The 20,252-nt window shown below is 48.2% G+C and overlaps 1 protein-coding gene across 1 annotated transcript in view; it reads right to left on the reverse strand.

The window, feature by feature from the left end:
* The window catches only part of CCDC117 (coiled-coil domain containing 117), a 159,487-nt gene that overhangs the window by 25,746 nt on the left and 113,489 nt on the right, over nucleotides 1-20,252 (reverse strand). The window contains exon 5 of the mRNA XM_086943301.1: nucleotides 19,856-19,996. Within this exon, the coding sequence (XP_086799427.1) occupies nucleotides 19,856-19,996 (141 nt within the window). The remainder of the gene's footprint in view (nucleotides 1-19,855; nucleotides 19,997-20,252) is intronic.

The following is a 20,252-nucleotide window of genomic DNA, read 5'->3' on the forward strand; positions in this document are numbered from 1 at the left end:
AGGTCATTGTGTTGGATGGGTTGTAGTCTTTTCTTTTAGTGTGATGAGCGAGTGAACGAGTGCGGCTTTGAATGGAGTGCATGGTTTAGTTGGATTGTATGGTGTATCTTATCTGGTTCTGCCTATGCCTGGGCATCTAGAGCTTGTGTGATTTTTCACCTACAATTTATCTCTGTATCTATTTTAATATGCATTTATGTCATTTTGATATTTCTGTATATTAAGGATCGGTATAATAAACTCAGGACATCCAACTCCAAAAATAAGTCGCTACACGGTTAACTGATGAATGTTTACCTTGTTGTGCACACTGTATTATGCCCACAGGTGATGAGGTAACTTATTTTCCCTTTCCTTGATCTTTGACGTTAAACATCTTATAAAATTACTTTCAATCAATAGGGCTGTGTTTGATTGATAGTGACTGTGGGCATCATCATCTGGGGCGGGGAAGATGTTGGGTCTAATAATCTATGTGGGGACTCTCCAGGTGTGGAGGTCAGTGGGGTCGGATTCAGGATTGCCTTCCTGAGGCCAACCCTTCCTCCTAGGGGGCGGTTGGCCGGTATGGAATCCCCATCAGTAGGCTCGGCCAGAGGAGCGGGCGAGGGGCTACAGTGCGTTAACTCTTGTCCAACTTTGCGCAACCCCGAGCAATCTGCTGGGACAAGCGCTTCTCCATATGAGCCATGGCTTCTTCTACAGCGCAGTAAATGGATGCGTCTACAGCATCGTAAAATTCATCAACCCATGGAAGGGCAGTTAAAGGATCCTGTTCATAAAGAGCGTCATCCTCTTGGTCCATGGCCAGTGATTAGTGGAGCACAACACAGAGGGACAGTGAAAGTAGAGTTACAGCTTGGCTTTCAGATGTACAATGCTACCTGGCGCCCTGAGGACCTGGGCACAGCGCAGCTAGTAATGGGATCACAGTGTGAACCCAAGCACAGGGCTATATAAGCGCCTTTCCAATATGGGTTAAGCTTTAGCAATTTGGGTGCTGGAGATCAGCAAGTCAATAGGGAGCACAGGTGCTCATTCAGGGGTCCACGCCCCGGGACAACATTCCCCTTGCTCTTAATTCAACGCTGGGGTGCTGAAGTCACCTAGGAACGTGTCCCCTACTTCTCAGCCTCTAAATCATACAAACCCCAATAGGGCGTCAATAAGGCACTTCCAACCAACCCTTCAGGGCGCCAGGTAAATAACCATTTCAGGCAAGCCATCCTGTACAGATGCCAGATAGAGGCGTCACTCTACAGGGGCAAATAGAGGCTGAGGCAGACGGTGTGATTCTGGATCCCAGGCGACAGGAATCACACCATGGGCCACATCAGGGGGAGGACCCCCACGCACTCTACCAACGGCAGAAGTATATGGTATGGTCGCGTAGGAGAGCAAAACATTTCTGGGATGCTAAGAAAACATGCACAGTTGTACAAGCAATAAGAAAACAGCACATGTAATGCAGAAAGAAGATCAGAAAACAGTTATCTGGGCTGCGAGAAACAAAGAAAGAGGAGTTGGTGACAGAGGCAAAGGACTATGTTGGGGATACAGGCCTCTGATAGGACACCTACTGCAGTGTGGGACTGTTGTACATCATTCTTTACTATTCCCAGTGTTCCATGGAAACGTTAGTTTGTTTAATGAATAAAGACGGCTGCTATTCAATCAATTGGAGAAAGAAAGCATAATCCTCGCTTTCAGTCCTGATGTAGAATTGTGCTGCTATTAATCCAGACCTCTGTTGGATCAACCTCTTCTGCTTTTACTCTTTTTGGGACAGCAATCTGTTGCAGATTGAAACCCCTGAAATGCGCTCCTCTTATGAAAAAGGGACTTTGTTGGATACAGCTGAAAGACTGTCGTCTTCTTGTCCTGCTGAGAAAGCTAGCACCAAAAACCTTACACACTGAATTATGGGCCTTGTCAATTTCCCAGAAGCTTAACCAGGCCGCTGGCCAACTGGAGGCCATTTGTATCCAAGCTGGTCTCATTCCCTGCCAAATCTCCTAATCTTTATTAAGACCACTTTATTTCTCTCAACAACCATGGTCAGATATATGTTGCACGCAAAATCGAACGCACTAAAGGCTTCACCCCAGCAAGAGGTCCATAAATGTGTACCTGAAAAACATGCTCTATCTCTGCTATATCTAAAATGGGGACCAAAGAGCCAACTACATTCAACAATCCAACTTGGCACTGTTTAAATGCACTCTCCTGCCCTTTTATGGAACCTCTTCCAATTCAATAGAAAACATTAGTACGGACTCCAAATTGAGAATTGAGCATACTTTCTTTTCAATGAGGATTAGACGGTGTCTTCTAATTCTGTATAAAGGAGGAATGTGTTCTAAAATGCTAAGTTATTAAAAGTATTACTATTTATGCTTTCGCTTTCTCCCCTTCCTGCTCCCTTTCCTTGGGCTTGGAACGTTGAGAAATAAACATTTGGTGTTTGGCAGTTGGGGCACTTCTCAGTCATCAGACCATTTCTCTCCACCGTTCAATGCAGGTCTCATTTCTCAGGCCCCACACACTATCACTCTGAGGTTTATGTAAAGATCTACAGTGAAGATCCCAGAGTAAGATTTTATCAGGTCCAGCTATATGTAGGAGCTACTCACCCCTTCTGGCGAGTTGATACAGAACAGGTGTTCTCTTCAGTCAGAAAGTGAAGAAGCAATACAGATGCTTTTAAATCTTGTTTTTATCTTGTAACATTTGCTCTGTGTTCAAAGACTGAGGTCAGAAGTCAGCTTACAATTACTTTTCCTTCTCTGACTGCAAAGTTCCAAGATTTTGTAAAGAGAACTGTCTGACCTGCTGTCTAAAGTGTGAAATGAAAGGATGTAGGGTATCCGGTTTTTCCTAACACTGAACAAACATTTCAAAATATATTTCAGTAGTTGCGAAAGCCCACTTTTTGTACTAATGTGCAATGAAAAAAATATTTTAATAGTATGAAAAACAAATTAGAACACTTTACTTGGTGATGGGCACATGATAAATATGTTTTCTGAAACCCAATTTTCACAGATTATTGTTAATACACTATATAGTGTTATTAGTAAAGCTGCAGAGTAGTGGGAACGTTTTAGGCCATTTCTTGGAAATTTACTGCCTGGAAATGACAGTGCACGACCACATCACATTTTAGTAATATATTTATTAAAAGTGAGTGTTTAAACATGAATAGAGAGACACTCCTTTCCCTGATGGCATTTTTAGTAGGGATGATACCTTTACCTCGTTAAACATCTTTTTTTTAATGAATGTTGCTGTTGTCAAATAAGTGTGCTGTTCTAATCCATGCCGTGCTACACAAGCGGTAGTTAATTTTTCATTTTGGCTGTTTTCACATTGTCCATGTAAGTATAGGGTATGTCAATGGTACAATTGAGTGGAACCAGGAATATAACTGGGCGAACAACTGGAACAAGTGGCGATGGCCTCCAAAGAAAATGTTTGGGCTCCAGCCCTTACTTTTTTGCAAATTAAGCACAGACGGTAACCATATCTTCACGTATAATATACGAAGTGTGCTTCGTACCTCTATATACAGTCATAAAATACAAAGTAACTTTTTACCTCCCCACTCCCTCGCTCGGACTCTAAATAGAGCCTCTCTTTGAAACAAATGCAAAAACAACAGTTGATGGACAGAATGCAGAACAATGTCATACATTCACCCCAGTGCAGAGATCTGGGCCTAAATCCATCGTTTTTTGCACTCCACACCACCCCAGTTCAGACATGGCCAGATACAAATAAGCCTTGACCCTGTGCCTCATGGGAACAGTCCAGCCCGAACTGCCAAGCCAGGTCTTCCCTGGACTGGAATCAAGCATCCTAGGACTGGTTTCTGGCCATCAGCCGTCATCAGCCAGGATAGCTTGACTCCAGTGGTGTGGAGAGCACGGGACTCAAGTCTGAGCACACCCTTCCCACTCGGGGTGACAAATGCAAAAACAACAGTTGATGGACAGACAGAATGCAGATCAATCTCATACATTCACCCCAGTACAGAGATCTGGGAATAAATCCATCTTTTTTTGCACTCCACACCACCCCAGTTCAGACATGGCCATATTCAAATCAGCTTCGACCCTGTGCCTCATGGGATAGTCCAGCCCAAACTGCCAAGCCATGTCTTCCTTGGACCGGAAGCACAAGTTACTTACCTTCGGTAATGATATATCTGCAAAAAACAGTAGTTAGTGTTAGATTCCTTACCTTAGAATATCCCTAGGCGTCAGACTGGATCCGTAAAGTTTTGCGTAGCAGTACCCCTGCGCGTCAATAGGCGTCGTCTGAGGCTGCGGCTCCGTGTCCGCCGTCGGCGTCGTGGCGCCGGGATGATGTCGTGGCGCCGGGATGACGTCATTAGAGTACTTGGACGCCGCACTCGCCCGCTGACGTCAGTTCTTATACACAGCTTTTCTGCGCCAGAAACGCAGAGCCATGATAAAAACAGACACTGGTGCCATGAAACTAGGGCCCTCGGTTCGCAGAACAGGGAGGATGGGTGGGGCGGTAAGGAATCTAACACTAACTACTGTTTCTTACAGATATATCATTACCGAAGGTAAGTAACTTGTGCATCTGAAAGAAACAGGTTAGTGTTAGATTCCTTACCTTAGAATAGATACCCCAGCAATACCAACCCCGGTGGTGGGTCTGCGAACCAACGATCACACCAGAAAGTCCTGGAGAACAGAACGGCCGTAAAAGCCATCTCTCCGGACTTGGCTGTCCAAGCAAAAGTGCCTAGCGAACGTGTGCTGCGAGGCCCACGTAGCTGCCTGACAGATGTCCTGCATGGGGACTCCCCGACCCAGGGCAGTAGTAACCGCCGTGGCCAGAGTAGAATGGGCACGCAGCCCCACAGGCGGCTCCTTTTCAGCCAGTGAATAACAAGCCTTTATGCACAAAACGACCCATCGAGAAATGGTTTGTTTGTGCACCGCCCGTCCCTTCTTAGCAGCCACGTAACCAACAAAGAGCTGGTCGTCCACCCGGAACTGCGTGTGCGGTCCAGATAGAATGAGAGCGCACGTTTTAGGTTCAGACGGTGGAGCCTCTCCTCATCTTTCGAAGGATGCGGAGGCGAAAAGAAGGTGGGTAAGGTGATGGACTGCCCGATGTGGAAGGCTGTGACTACTTTGGGCAGGAAGGAGGGACGCGTTCTCAAGACAACTTTCACCGGATGGACAGAGAGGAAAGGAGGTTGAGAAGATAGAGCCTGGAGCTCACTCACTCTCCTGGCAGAGGTGATGGCAACCAGGAATGCAGTCTTAAGAGTAAGAAGACGAAGAGGGCAATTGTGAAGTGGCTCGAAGGGAGCACACATCAAATAAGTCAGAACAAAGTTCAAGTCCCACTGAGACATCACGAAAGGAACAGGAGGAAACATGTGAGTGATGCCCTTCAAGAACCTATTTACAACAGGGGACTTGAAAAGAGAAGGCGGATCAGGAAGCCTTAAGAAGGATGAAATGGCAGAGAGGTAGCCTTTGATAGTTCCCAGAGCAGAGCCCTGCTGGGCAAGAGAAAGAAGAAAGAGGAGAACCTCTGAAAGGGGGGCAGAAAGTGGATCCACAGCCTTTGCTGTGCACCATGCCAAAAATGTGTTCCACCTGCAGGCTTATACCACTTTTGTGGAGGGACGCCTGGCTGCCAGAATGACATCACAGACTTCAGGAGGCAAGTCAAATGGCCTCAACTGCCGCCGCTGAATCTCCACGCGTGGAGGTGGAGACTGGACAGGTTCGGGTGGAGGACCGGCCCCTGCTGCTGCGACAGAAGGTCTTCCTGAAGAGGTAGACGAATCGGGGGATCGACTGACATACTGAGTAGCTCGGGAAACCATATCTTCGTGCCCAGTCCAGAGCCACAAGGATGACTTGGGCCCGGCCGCGCCTGATCTTCAGCACTCTGGGCAGAAGTGGTATAGGCGGAAAGGCGTACAACAGACCGCAGCTCTACTCGCGACGAAAAGCAACTACGAGCAAGTGCCGCCTTGGAAATTCTAACACGCAGAACTGATGACATTGCGTGTTCTCTTCTGTGGCGAATAGATCTAACCAAGGCTCTCCTCACTGTTATGTTATGTTATGTTATGTTATGTTATGTTATGTTATTTACATTTTTAATGCGCACAGCTGCTCCAGCGAAGGAGCGTCCTGGCGCAGGGAAAGGTAGACACAACATAACACTAAATCCAGCAGCAAAAAAAGCAGAACACTTAAAACAGGGAACATTTAAAACAAGAAGGTTTTCAGGGCCCTACGAAAGGATATTAAATCATCCAAGAGGCGGATTTCCAAGGGGAGCGCATTCCAGAGGGTTGCAGCTTTCACTCGAAAGGAGCGACCCCCCATCCGACTAAGTCTGAAACGGGGGACAACCACCAAGGATTGTCCAAGGGATCGGAGTGAGCGAGTAGGAACATAGGGAGAGAGCAGTTTGTTAAGTATCACAGGTGCCGACTCTCGAAGAATTTTGAAAACCAGGCAGAGAGCCTTGAATTGAATTCGCTTGTTTATCGGGAGCCAGTGCAGGGACCGCAGAGTATTAGAGGTGGGGCAGGTCCGGGGCAAACCGACCACCGCCCTAGCCGCAGCGTTGTGGACTCGCTGTAAACGAAGGATCTCCGCTTGGTTCGCTCCTAAAAGGAGTGAACTAGCGTAGTCCAGCCGAGAGATAATCATTGCTTGAATGACCAGCTGTCTTGTAGGAGCATCAAAAAATCTAAAAGCTAAAAATCTACTGCTAAAAGAGACCTTGCACCACTGTTGAGTTCAGACGCCATTCGTGATCCATCATGCACCAATGGCTGAGTTCATCCGCCCTGGCGTTCAGGGAACCTGCCAGGTGTTGAACCACCAGGGGCAGGCCCTGGTGTTCCAGCCATTGCCAGAGGCGCAGAGCCTCCTGACCACGCCCCGCCCTGTCCATGACCCCAACCCGTCCTGTTTGTTGCAGTACCACATGGCGGTGGTGTTGACCGTGAACTCCTGCACTACACATCCCCGGACAGAGGGAAGGAAGGCTTTCACTGCAAGCCGGATCGCCTGCAGCTCCAGAGGGTTGATTCGGAGTCGGGACTCCGCCGGAGACCAGAGGCCTCTGATCTCCCTCTCTCCCATGTGGGCCCCCCATCCGAGGAGGGACACATCCGTTACCACTACGTGCTCCGTTTGGGGTAGGGAGAGAGATCTGCCGCTGACCCAATCGCGGTCCTTGAGCCACCACTGCAAGCATCTCACAGTGCCCTCCGAGATCATGACGTGGTTGGACAGGTTGCCCTGATGCTGGGCCCACTGAAACTTCAGGTCCCACTGCAGAGGCCGCATCCGCCACCTGGCGTGATGCACCAGAAGAATGCAGGACGCCATCAGCTCCAGAAGCCGCAGCGTCAACCTGACTCAGGATAAAGGCTGAAAGATCGGAATCAGAGCCTGAATATCCCGAACCCGCTGTTCGGGACGATAAGCCCGAAACTGCGCCGAATCCAGAACCGCTCCGATGAAGAAGAGCTTCTGAAAGGGACACAGGTGTGAGTTCGGCACATTGATGGAGAATCCCAGCAGGTGCAGGAGGTCGGCCGTAGTCTGGAGGTGGCTGACTGTCTGGGGCGAGCCCGCCTTCAACAACTAGTCGTCGAGATAGGGGAAGACTGACACCCCTAATCTGCGCAGATGAGCTGCGACCACCGCCATCACTTTCGTGAACACCCGAGGGGCGCTGGTAAGGCCGAAGGGGAGCACGGTAAACTGAAAGAGGTCGTGGCCTACCGTGAACCGCAGGTAACGCCGGTGGGCCGGCAGGACGGGGATGTGAAAATATGCACCCTGCAAGTCCAATGCTACCATCCAGTCTCCGGGGTCTAGGGCAGCTAAGACCTGAGCCAAAGTCAGCATCTTGAACTTCTCCTTCCGGAGGAAGCCGTTGACGTTCCGCAGGTCTAAGATAGGGCGTAGGCCCCCTTTGCTTTTCTTGGGAACCAGAAAGTAGTGGGAGTAACAACCACACCCTACTTCTGGCCCAGGAACGCGCTCGATGGCCCCCTTGGCCAAGAGGGTCATAACTTCCTCTGTCCCCCACTAGCGTCAAATGGGCCTGAAAGCTCAGACTAGGAAGGGATGTCGGTCAGCGGCCTGCGGCAGCAGGACGTGAAGGGGCTCCCCTTTCTTGGCCACAAAAGGAGCGAAAGGCAGAAGTCTGCTGGCGCTGGCCCGACAGGCCCAAGAACTTGGCCGTAGCCCTGGAGTTCTTGAAACGCACAAGCGCACTGTCTGCCTTGTCGCCAAAGATGCGACGGCCATCAAACGGCATGTCCATGAGTGAGTTCTGGACATCAGCCGAAAAGTTGGCGGACCACAGCCAGGCGTGGCGGCACGAGTCTGTGGTATCTAGCCCACATCGAATAGAGTACCGTGCTGCATTTCACCCTTGCGCAAGGGCTTGAGCGAGTTTTCCCGGGCCTCCTCCGGGCAATTTGCCAGCACGTCCGTGATCGTGTCCCACAGAGAGTGGGTATAACGACCCAAAAGGCAAGCGGTGTTGACCGACCACAACCCCAAACTTAGTGAGGAGAACAGCTTCTAAAACGAACTGCTCATACCTTTTGGATTCCCGATCAGGTGGAGCAGTCAGGAATGCGGTCTGGGAGTTAGAGGCCAAGATAACCAGGCTCTCGGGGTGGGGTGGGTGGACAGGAAGCTAGGGTCGCCCGGGCGGCGTCGTCGTCTGGCCACGTTTCGATCTACAGGGGGGCCTGTAGCGGGCCTGGACCAAGTGCCCAACAGACCATCAGTAAGGGCCTCATTAAATGGCAGTAGAGGCTCTGAAGATTTTGCCTGCCATTTAAGGACCTCGGTGAGGAGGTTAGTCCTCATGGCCGCGACGGGTAGCTCAAGAGCCAAGGCCTTGGCCGCCCTCGTCAACACCACGCTGTAAGCAGCCTCCTCCTCCGTAACCATGGTAGGAGGGGAGACAAATCCAGTGTCGGGCGAAGTGTCCAGACCACTGGCTTCCCCTAGCTCAACTGCCCAGTCTTAATACGACTGGCACTCCCGTGCCAGAGGGTCCTCAAACCCCTTCCAATCCTCCTCGCCTACCATCTCCTGATAGTCAGGTGCAAAGGATGGGAACGGATCATCGAAGAATTGCTCTTCTCTCTACGTCGAATGCGGCGTCGAGCGATGCCGGTCCGACGCCGGATCTGGACCGAGGGAGGGACTGGGGACAACGTCGTCCGGGGACGGAGTCGAGGGAGACACCCTAGGGGGTCGGCGCCGTAATGTCTACCAGTGGCGACCCGGATCCGGACGCGGATTCAGCAGGGCCCTGCGGCGTTGGGACAGAAGTCGTCGCCGGGGCCGAAGCACCCGACAGCACCGGGGCGAAGCCCGACGGAGAAGGGAGCGACCTCATGGCCATGACGAAGGCATCGATCTCCTCCGGCGTCGCGTTCAGCCTAGGAACTGTTGGGTATGGAGCTGGCTGCGCCTCCGGCGCAGCCACGTGGGTGGTGTCGCCCGAACCCCCGCCCGCATTGCGCAAGCGTCGGGAGGGGGGGAGGGGGGACAGCCGGAAGAGCGATGTAAACTCTTAGACTTCTTGTGCGTCTTACCTGAGGACTTGGAGCCTGACAAATGTTGCCGACTCGCCGAGCTGCGATGACTGTGGCCCCGCGACCGGTCCTTCGACCTCCTCCTCGACCAGGATCAGCGCGGGGCGGACTGCTGGAGCTCGAGGCGCTTACGTTACCGCTCCCGCCTAGCCTTCGACGTCAAGGCCCGGCAGTCGGGGCACGACTTGTCGCCGTGGTTGGCCCCAAGGCAATACAGGCAGCGACGGTGGGGGTCGGTAACCGACATCATGCGGTAACAATCGGCACAGGGTTTGAACCCGGGCATCCCTATAGGCACCGAGAGTCTACCGACTCGAAAAAGAATCCAAAAAGGATCGAAAAAGTTAGTCAAAAAGTGGCTAAGAAGTACTGCTTTTTCCGGATCTGCGCTTGCTGGCACGGAAAAAAAAAAACTGACGTCAGCACGCGAGGGCGGCGTCTAAGTACTACGACGACGACATCCCGGCGCCACAGGAACAGTCCAGCCCGAACTGCCAAGCCATGTCTTCCCTGGACCGGCATCCACATCACTGGGGTCAAGCTATCCTGGCTGATGATGGCTAATAGCCTGAAACCGGTCCTAGGATGCTTGATTATGGTCCAGGGAAGACATGCTTGGCAGTTCGGGCTGAACTGTTCCCATGAGGCACAGGTTCGAAGCTGATTTGCATATAGCCATGTCTGAACTGGGGTGGTGTGGAGTGCAAAAAAATAATGGATTTAGGCCCAGATCTCTGTACTGGGGTGAATGTATGACATTGTTCTGCATTCTGTCCATCAACTGTTTTTGCATTCATCACCCCGAGTGGGACAGGTATGCTCAGACGTGAGTCCCATGCTCTCCACACCACTGGAGTCGAGCTATCCTGGCTGATGACGGCTGATAGCCAGAAACCGGTCCTAGGTTCCTTGATTCCGGTCCAGAGAAGACATGGCTTGGCAGTTCGGGCTGGACTGTTCCAATGAGGCACAGGGTCGAGGCTGATTTGCATTTAGCCATGTCTGAACTAGGGTGGTGTGGAGTGCAAAAAAACGATAGATTTAGGCCCAGATCTCTGTACTTGGGTGAATGTATGACAGTTTTTTTGCATTCTGTCCATCAACTGTTGTTTTTGCATTCTTCTTTGAAACAAAGCAATGCAAAAGCGGAACAGCACAGTCCATATATACCCACAGCAATGTTGGAGCTAAAAAGCAGAAACATACGCTGTAAAAACATTTTCACATTCTCTCCAGGTGCACTCCCCCCCCCTCCCAACACCAATGAACATGTCCTATTAAGTAAAATCAACTAATAACTACAGAAAAAGGTACCACAGCTCAATACCGACCAAGCACGACGAAACCACACCGGTCCGTCTAGAATAGCAGAGACAAAGGCACTGCACCTCAGCAGCCATTGTGCCATCAGAAGAAGCCCTGATCCATCTCCTTCAGAATGTATATCAGGAATCAAAACTCTAAAAGTACTTTGCTCCATACTAATTGCCAATCGATTGTAACAGCGATAAAAAAAAGACTCAATTCAAGGTGCCTTTTCATTTGGGGAAATCTGCATGCCATTTACGTCGATCTCAATACCATTATGAGAATGCTCCGGTGTGTCAGAGGTGCGTCCGCCTGTTTACTGTGTCCAGTGCAGGTTGAGGACTGCGCCTTGGTTCTTTGCAGCCACCCCAGATCTAAGCAGATTCCGGAGGGGAAAATATGTCTAATACCCTTAACTTTAGCTGGTTAGAGGAGCATGTATTTCAGCACAAGATCTCAGAGCCTTATCTGCACTAGAGGGGTTCAAGAGATTAGGAGATCATTTGAGGCAGTGAAATCAGAGTAAATCTGAATAGGTAAACATCCGTAGTGTTATATCACTACGATGAGCCCAGTGCACGACGGCATCCTTGTTGTTGAAGGTAAGAAAGTCATTCCTCAACGTACGGCTGCAAAGGCTAGGACTCAGCAGGTCACCATGTTACTGTCTCAGTGACCACCCAGTTTGCTGCGCCATGCGATCGTGAAAGTTCAGAAAGCTGGCTATAATCGTTTGGGTGGAGAAGGTCAAGCCGCAATGGCGATGCCAACGCCCTTTGGGCACGTTCCATAGAGAAATCATTCGACATGCCTTTGGCTTTAGTACATTCGGTTTTCAATTCTCCAGAAAAAGCTCTGCAGAAAGGCCCATCTGACCTCTCCAGAAATCCCCAAAAATGTAGGTTATTCCGTTGAGATTTACGTCCTACGTTCTCAGCCCTGTTCTGTAGTATTCTCACGGACTACTGCAGTTTAAGGACTGTCATGCACATCTCCTACATAGACGTCTGGAGCATGAACACAGTACCCTCTAAGGCCTTATTTCTCTCCAAAATGCTGCAGACTTCTGTTCATATGAAGTCCATCTCGACTGCCTTTTCTGTGTTCCAGGATTTGGTGGTAATCAGTGATGGCTTTTAGTAGCTCAGCTGACGACTGCTCTGAATTCCCAGTTTGACCAGCCATCGTCTTATTGGTCTCTACATTTTTGGTAGCTTTGTCTTTCACCATATTGAACAGTAAGGGAAGCAAGAAGAGACATCACCACCCCTGCCACAATTTAGCGCCCTCAGCAGTGTTAATTCACCTCTCACAGTATGAACTCCCCAGGCTCACTTGGCCAATGATGGGACAATTTACTATTACTCTCTGCTATCAATGTGCCGCAGGACGTCTCTGTCACCCTTCAGTGCTCTCAGTAATGTTGATTTAGAGCCGACAGTCACCAATCTTTACACTTTATCAGCAGTCTCGTCTGCTTCTGCATAGGCCCACCACCCTTGTAGTCGAGGTCCCCAGAGTGCCCTATCCGGATTCCCAGACAGACAGTCTCCAAGCGTGTCAACAAACAGGTGACTCGATGTTCAAGTTGACGGCGTCCCCACCGATCTCGACCAGAGCGTCCACCTTTTGCATACATCCCCTCCATATCTGGACTCTGTATGTCCTCTGTCTTCAGTCCTTGAGTCGTTCTGCAGGGTCTCAGGCACTCCGAACAGCAATTTTTCAGGAGCATCGCAGGGAGCCTAATAGTGATGCTGGCCCATGCACCACCGTGTAGGTTGCTCTGCGTCCCAGCCATTGCAAGGGCTCAGGGCCGATACCTTCAAAATTCTGCCGCCTCGTTGAACTCCCCCGCCTCCCAGGGCACTTTGCACAGTCACCGGTCAAGGTCATCAAGGGATGCTGTTCGGTCCCGACGTAAAAATGGGAAGGTAGCTGATACACCGCACTGTAACCTGCTCCGCGTCCCAACCGGCCCACAGATATAGGGCGCAGCACCAGGGTTCGATTTCAGGTATCTCTACAGCCCTACCGAAACACCCAGGAGCAGTGTCAAGTGGGGCTTCTCCTCCAGAACTCTGTGCACTTCAAACACGTGGTTGTTGGACTTTGTCCCTCTGCCCAACACAGCTTGGACAGATGCACATTTGACCTGACTCTGCAAATTTGACTCTGACCCTAACGTAGGTCAGCTAATAATTATCCTACAACGCAAGCAAATCTACTTCATGTAAGTGCACTCCAGATGCTTGGTTGTCCTGACACTCTTGCCTAAATTGGTTCCAGAACTTTTCTCTATTTTATTCTGCCCTGAAGAAGCCTGCGATAAACTAAAGGCATTAGCTGTACTTGTTTGTATATACAGATGAAGAACACAATTAAAAGAAACACAAAGCACCTACTGGTCTTGTTTTTTGTTTTCCGAACAGCTTTCTCTTTGCGTACTCTGTTTTTGTTGCCTCTCTACTATGTTTAAATGTCTCTAATGTTTGACCATTTGATAGACAGTGTTTAGGAGGTGGGCGACATTTGCTTGGAACCCAGTGATGACTTCAGGTGGTGCAGCAACAAGTCCCCTAGCTGCCAGAATTTGTTCAAGAGGGCAGCTTCACATAAGAACTACCCCAACTTCATCATTCTCACCACATCCTTCTGTTTATGCTCTTCTTTCACAGCAACAGACAATTGTAGGTGTTGTCCTCACATGATTGGAGGTTTGTTTTTCATGCAGACCAATAGGCCTCATGACTTCACACAAAGCATGGGTCTGCGACAAACTGCATTAGGCACTGTAGTTCAAAGTCGGTCTAAGTGTAAAGAAGACCAACACTATAGAGTTGTTTCCTAATAATGTGTAAGCCAGAAGAACTTGTGTTGGAGATAGGTTGTGTTTGCTTCTTCTGAAAAAAGGCTGAAACTGCAAGAGGGCTGGTTGTTGGTGCTTATTTTTGAGCAGATGGATGCAGGTGGTGATGCTACAGCAGCAGGATGAACAGAAGTCCCCTGCATTTCCTCTGTGCCACTTTCACATGAACAACCACTCATTCCTCTTCCTCCATGTGAACTAGTCTTTCCATAACCTTCAGTTACCTTGTTCTTAAGCGGTGGGATCAGGGGTCACACCATGTAACTGTCACCTGAAAGGGTTGGCTTGGAGAAGATGGGGGTGGAGCGTGTGGTGGAAGGGGGAGGGCTGGGAAGGCAATGGGGAGTTCTTTATTTTCCTAGGAGGAGATGGTGAAGACAATGTTTCCAATGCAAGAGCATTTACGACATCATGCTGGGCAGCAAGCTCATATTCTTCCTCTGTTCTCACCTCAGGAAGATCAGATGTAGCAGACTCTTATTTCGGTAAAGTTTTCTGGGACAATTTAGTTTGTTGAAACAATTCTAAATTGGACTCAGTGGTTAAACAAAGTGACTGCAGAAACTGCACCAATGAAGGACATCTGCCTTGGGTTTGCTGTTATATTTGTTGAGTCACCCTGGGTGGTCCCACTTCCAACGTCTTCCTGCCCACAAGTGGGTGCAGAAGGGACTGCACATTTTTCACCTTTGCAAACAAGGGCAAGGAGTTGATGCCAGTGGTGGCAAGAGACTTCCGACTAGCTGCTTTCTTGGTGTTGGCAGCAGCGAAAACAACAGCACTTAGAGAAGTCTCTGAATTTCCTGTGCCAGGTAATTCAAAGACGTCTGTCTCAGCCTCTTCCAACTATAGGCAAAAAAATAAATAAAAGAGAACGGCGACAGCATTCTAGTCAATGTAATACGTCATCATAACAATAATATACCAACATTTAAACTGTTTTGCGAGTCAGTGCATTGCTTAGACCATAGTTGGTGAAAGACTGCAAAATACCTAGCAACGTACAGGGTCTGCCCCTATGGTAGCAAAGAAGACTGGCAACACTCTATTAAACTGATTAGGAGTAATGACCAAGGCCCAGAATGCCCAATCTATGTGGAAGAACATATAAAACAAAATTGAAATAGATATCATGTGTCCCATCAAGGCACATGGGACTCATATGGGAGTCAGAAGGAGGCTAGCAAAACCCAATTAAGTTAAAAATAGTAACAATCATGCACTGAAGACCACAAGCAGCCCACAATCACAATATATAGTAATAAGTATATAAGAACAAAAGGAAAATGTGCAAAAATATCTGTGGGCTCCTAAAGGGCCATAACACACAAAGCTCCCAGCAAAAGGAGTTTTAAAGTGCAAAACGGAGATTAGTAATAAATGATCACACACACTAACTGATTTTACAAACTGTTGAACAAGCAAAAGGTCTGGAAAGGCAAAGGCATGGAGAACAAAGATAAAAAGCAACCTATGAGGTACACAATGGTTTAAAAAAATGCAGGACAATCATATGGTCTGAAAAGGCAGAAGACATGGGAAACAATGGCAAAGTGGTCAATGAAGACACACAAACTGATTTCATAAAATGGCGGACAAGGCGAAAGACATGGAGGACATTACTTTACATTACAGCTGGTTCCCCCACCATCAACAAACACAGCATTAAAGAGAAAGAACTGCACACATATATAAGACAATATATACCCATAACTGGCCTGTACAATATAGGGAAGTAAAAGAGAAACGAGAAAGCAAAAAATCAACCAAGACAAAAATACAAAAGCAACACAAAAAAAGTTTAAAATAAACCATACAACATCCTAAACAAAAAAAGCCCTACAAAACAACTGCCCCCGTAAAAAATGTTTTAAAGTGGCAGAAAATGCACATTTTGGTTCCCCTCTTCCTACCAGGAGAATTCAGGAAGCCTCCTAAGCCCACCACGTATACCCGGGATAGGGCATGGTCCAGACTCTCTATCAAGGACTGGGCCAATGCTCTAGAATCAACGACCCCCGAACCTACCGGGAACCCAGTTATAGCTGACAGTAACTTCAGGAAGTGGATTTCCGACTCACTCGACTCTATCATTCCTATAAAAACTCGCGAAGATAAGAGCGGAAAGTTAGGCTCAGCCCCCTGGTTCAACTCAGAACTTAGAGCTCTCCGCAAGGAATGTAAAAAAGCTGAGCGATTGTGGAGAAAGGACTGGCTTCACTCCAATAAAGACGCATACCGGAGGACTGTGAGAGCATGTAAAGCTGCTCTGAAAACCTCTAAAGCCTCCTATTATGACGACAGGATAAAAAATGCCACTAATTCCGCGAGAGAATCGTATCTCATCGTCAAAGAACTCCTAAAGATTCCTGATCCCCCATCATTGTCCAGGGCCACTCCAGACAGGAGTAAAGAACTAGCTAAATTCTTTGACTCTAAAATCGCACACATCCTGGACTCACTCCCACAGCCTAGTCAGCCAACGTGCGGGGACACGGTAGCACCTGACACCGGTTCTGTAAGCACCCCTGGCCCGCTGCTTAACGCCTTTAGAGCGGTTACATCGGATGAAGTCGAAAAGACCCTGGCCAAAATGAAAAGTGGCTCCCTCCTAGATCCCGCTCCCATGAGGTTTCTCAAAGCAGCCGCTCCGGTGATTGTTCCCCCAGTTATGGAGCTGATCAATGCCTCTCTGTCTCAAGGCATCGTCCCTCCTAGCTGGAAGGGAGCGGTAGTCAAAGCCCTGCTAAAAAAAAACAACTGGACCCTTCCGACCTAGCCAATTATAGACCTATTTCGCTCCTTCCGGGCATCAGCAAAATTGCCGAAAAACTGGTCAACGCTCAGTTGTCCCAGTTTTTGGAATCAAATAATCTGCTGCGTCGGTCCCAAACGGGGTTTTGCCCTGGCCAGGGCACGGACACCACCCTCCTCGCCGTCATCGAGGAGGCAAGGTGCATTTTGGATTTAGGGGGATCAGTGGCAGTGATCCTCCTGGACCTTAGTGCAGCCTTTGACACGGTGAACCACCGTGTCCTGCTCCATCGACTGGCTAGGGCGGGACTCGGGGGCACAGCGCTGGCCTGGTTAGAGTCTTTCCTCTCGGGCCGCTCATTTCAGGTCTGGGATGGCTGCTCCCGTTCTGACTCCCTTCCTCTGATAAATGGGGTTCCCCAGGGCTCTTCACTGAGCCCCACCCTTTTTAATGCCTACATGGCCCCTTTGGAAGATGTAGTTGCCCCCTTTGACATTAAGATTGTGAGTTACGCGGACGACACGCAACTGGTCGTCTCGCTCTCACATCTAGACCAGCACCCAGATAGTCTGCTGCACTGCCTCCAGAAGATCCACCACTGGATGTGCGAATCTTCGCTCAAGCTTAATGGGTCCAAAACAGAGGTTATGCTGATGGGCAAGAAATGGACTACAATTCCACCATCTGTTTGGCCCGACTCGATGGGTGAGGTGCCCTCCCCCGGAGAAGAAATTAAGAGTCTGGGGGTCTGGTTTGAACCTGACCTATCCATGAAAACCCAGGCTACCAAAACAGCCGGTACCTGCTTTGGTCTCATGCAGTCAGTCCGCAAGATCCTTCCCCTACTCCCCTCTCTTTCCAGGAAACTACTGATTCAAGGACTGGTTCTTGCACGACTGGATTACCGCAATGCTGTCTATTTAGGAGCCCCCGAGTCCACCTTGGGTAAGCTGCAACGAACATAAAATGCAGCTTCTCAGATGCTGTTTGGCCTCCCCTCCAGATCTTCCGCAAGACCTGCCCTCAAAGCACTCCACTGGTTGCCAGTACGAGAGAGGATCGAGTTCAAGGCTATGTGCATCGCCCACAAGCTCCTAAATGGACAAGGCCCCTCTATCCTAGGAGAAATGGTTACACCGTACAAAGCCTCGAGATCCCTGAGATCGGACAGTGAGCGACTGGCGAATGTCCCCAAGTTTAGGAGAGCACGCACCGGAGGTCGTCGCTTCTCAGTAAAGGCAGCCTCCCGCTGGAACCTGCTCCCCTGCAGTTTGCAATTGGAACCCTGCTACCTTCGCTTTCGCAAGCAACTCAAAACGCTGCTCTTCCCTAAATAAATAGTTTCGCTCCCCTCTCTCCCCTCTTAGACAACCTTACTGGTTTGCGGGGATGCCTTCGGGTCACCAGGCGCTCTACAAATCCTTAAATAAAACAATAAAATAAATAATCAATCATCTCAAACACATACAAAGTGGTGGACAAGCACATGTGGTAGGAGTTTGCTGATTAAGGGAAATGTCTGGCTACATGGGTGTGGAATCCTGGAGCCACCACACCCTATCCACCAACAGGCACATGCAGCAGACAAAAATAGCCTAAATTTGGCATTAATTTAAGGCTATCCACTAGCCCCTAAAATAACAAAAAGTTATTTCTAGCACAACAGTATTGAGAAAAATACATTCAAAAAACAAAATCAATGGCCTACAGCAGACTCTGTCCCATAGAGTAAAACACAGTGAAATCACTAATCTGGGAAAAAAAATACAACAGGGAAAATGAGGTAATACACCATCTAGGCGACCACCACCCCAAAATGTCCACTGCTCTTCCATTCTTATCCGTTAACTCCCACAAGCCCATCCTTTCACCGCTGGGCCACTAACACGAAACCATTCATCAACAAAAAAAATTAAAACACTGGTGCCTGTTCACAAAAATGCAAAACTTCCAGGGGGGCATGATATTGCAGAAGAGATTTCAAACAAAAGGATAAGTAATGGATTGCATGGGTAAAAATGTACCTCTGAATAAACTTCAAGTTAATTACCAGTTAAACTCGTTAGAAAATGGCTGCTTGAATTTAGTAAAGCCTTCGAGTGTTGGGCTTTGTTCCCACGAAAGGATTTTTACTCAAACAAAATCTCGTGTACACAACATAGCATAATGTGTATTATCATTAGTTGCACATCACATCCATAGTGCAAAATGCTGGAAATGATAATTTACTGCACCCGGGTAAAGTATATATTACCAGGCTTCGTAACAACCTATAGGCCTCTTGTCTAAAAAATGAACGCTAACACAACAAAGGATGTATTCCCTCCCCCCACCCCCCTCCCAGCTCCCCTAACAATCAGTAAGTGACAAACAGAACTTTGACACATGGGGCAGGGGAGGGTTTATAGTCCGCTTTAAGTCAAACACTGATGCACTGCAGGCAGCCTACCTGTTTCCATTTTAACAGATTGAATATTGTCTCCAATTGTGATAGCATCTGGCAGTAGTCCTCAACATTACAGACCAGTGGCACCTACATGCAATTTATTTTCTTCTTAGTTTGTGTGGTGCTCATACAGACTTTTCGCTACTTCACAGTGCTGGCATTTGAGGGACATTACGAAGGTAGGCAACAAATGTGAATGAGGTGAATACAAGTGAAATTATAGAGTTATTCTATAGAACTGGGCCCAGATGCCTGACCAGCAATACTGCATTTTAGTCTAATCGAGTACTTTGAAAAGCCTTCCTGAAATCTATGTTAAACGAAAGGAATCCTATTGGGTTAAGTATTAAGACTGAAATAAACTCCAACTAGAGGGCTTGCGTCACAAGATGTTGGATGCGAATCTGTTCAGGGCAGTTAACTCTAGGTGTAATGAAATATGAACAGTGAGGGAATACTTCAAAATGGTTCAGATCGAGAGTCGCCTTAGGTCTACACCTGACGAGTTGTAGGGGACCACCAGTTGGGAAACTTCTTTAGTTCAGAATTCCACAGGTTACCTTTAACAGAAGTGATGCATTCAAGACCTGAGCATTTGTATGTAGATGCGCAGAAGGCGTGCACTTCAAAGAAGACGTATGGCATTTCCACATTTAAAAAATTGGGAATTCTAGTCTAATTCTTTTCCCTCCGTACATTTCATGTGCATAATAACATCTCAAAGTTTCATGAGCAATAATGGTATAGTTTCAAGAACAAACAAACTCTTCCAAACATTTTAATAATACAAGATTGGTACCAGACACACCATGTCAAGTCTCTCATACTTACAATGATCCCACAATTTTATTGGTTAGTCCCCCAGTGAAGTCCCTCTTAAGTTCTTCTTTAAGAGCATCAGACAATACAAGTCTTGGGAGTCTGCCATCACTGTTTTCGATTTCCGTTTCCACTTCTTCCTCACAAGTTAGGCTGTAAACACAAAATTAATAGAATCAATTTCCCACATCTATATTAATAAAGCATATATTACTGAAAAGCAAAAAAAACTATTCAAGTCTAAGTGAGACCAAAAGTGATTTTGTATTTGTGGGTGAAAAGCAAAGACTTAATATTGCCAGTAACATTTTATTTTTCCATTCAAGTATCAGGAGATTTTGAGATTAGAAGACTTAGCAAATGCCCTAAACGATCTGCCTTATTTGCCATCAACATGAATTCTCCTTAT

The sequence above is a fragment of the Lissotriton vulgaris genome, chromosome 11, assembly GCF_964263255.1.
Source record: "Lissotriton vulgaris chromosome 11, aLisVul1.2, whole genome shotgun sequence".
NCBI classification, from domain to species: Eukaryota; Metazoa; Chordata; class Amphibia; order Caudata; family Salamandridae; genus Lissotriton; species Lissotriton vulgaris.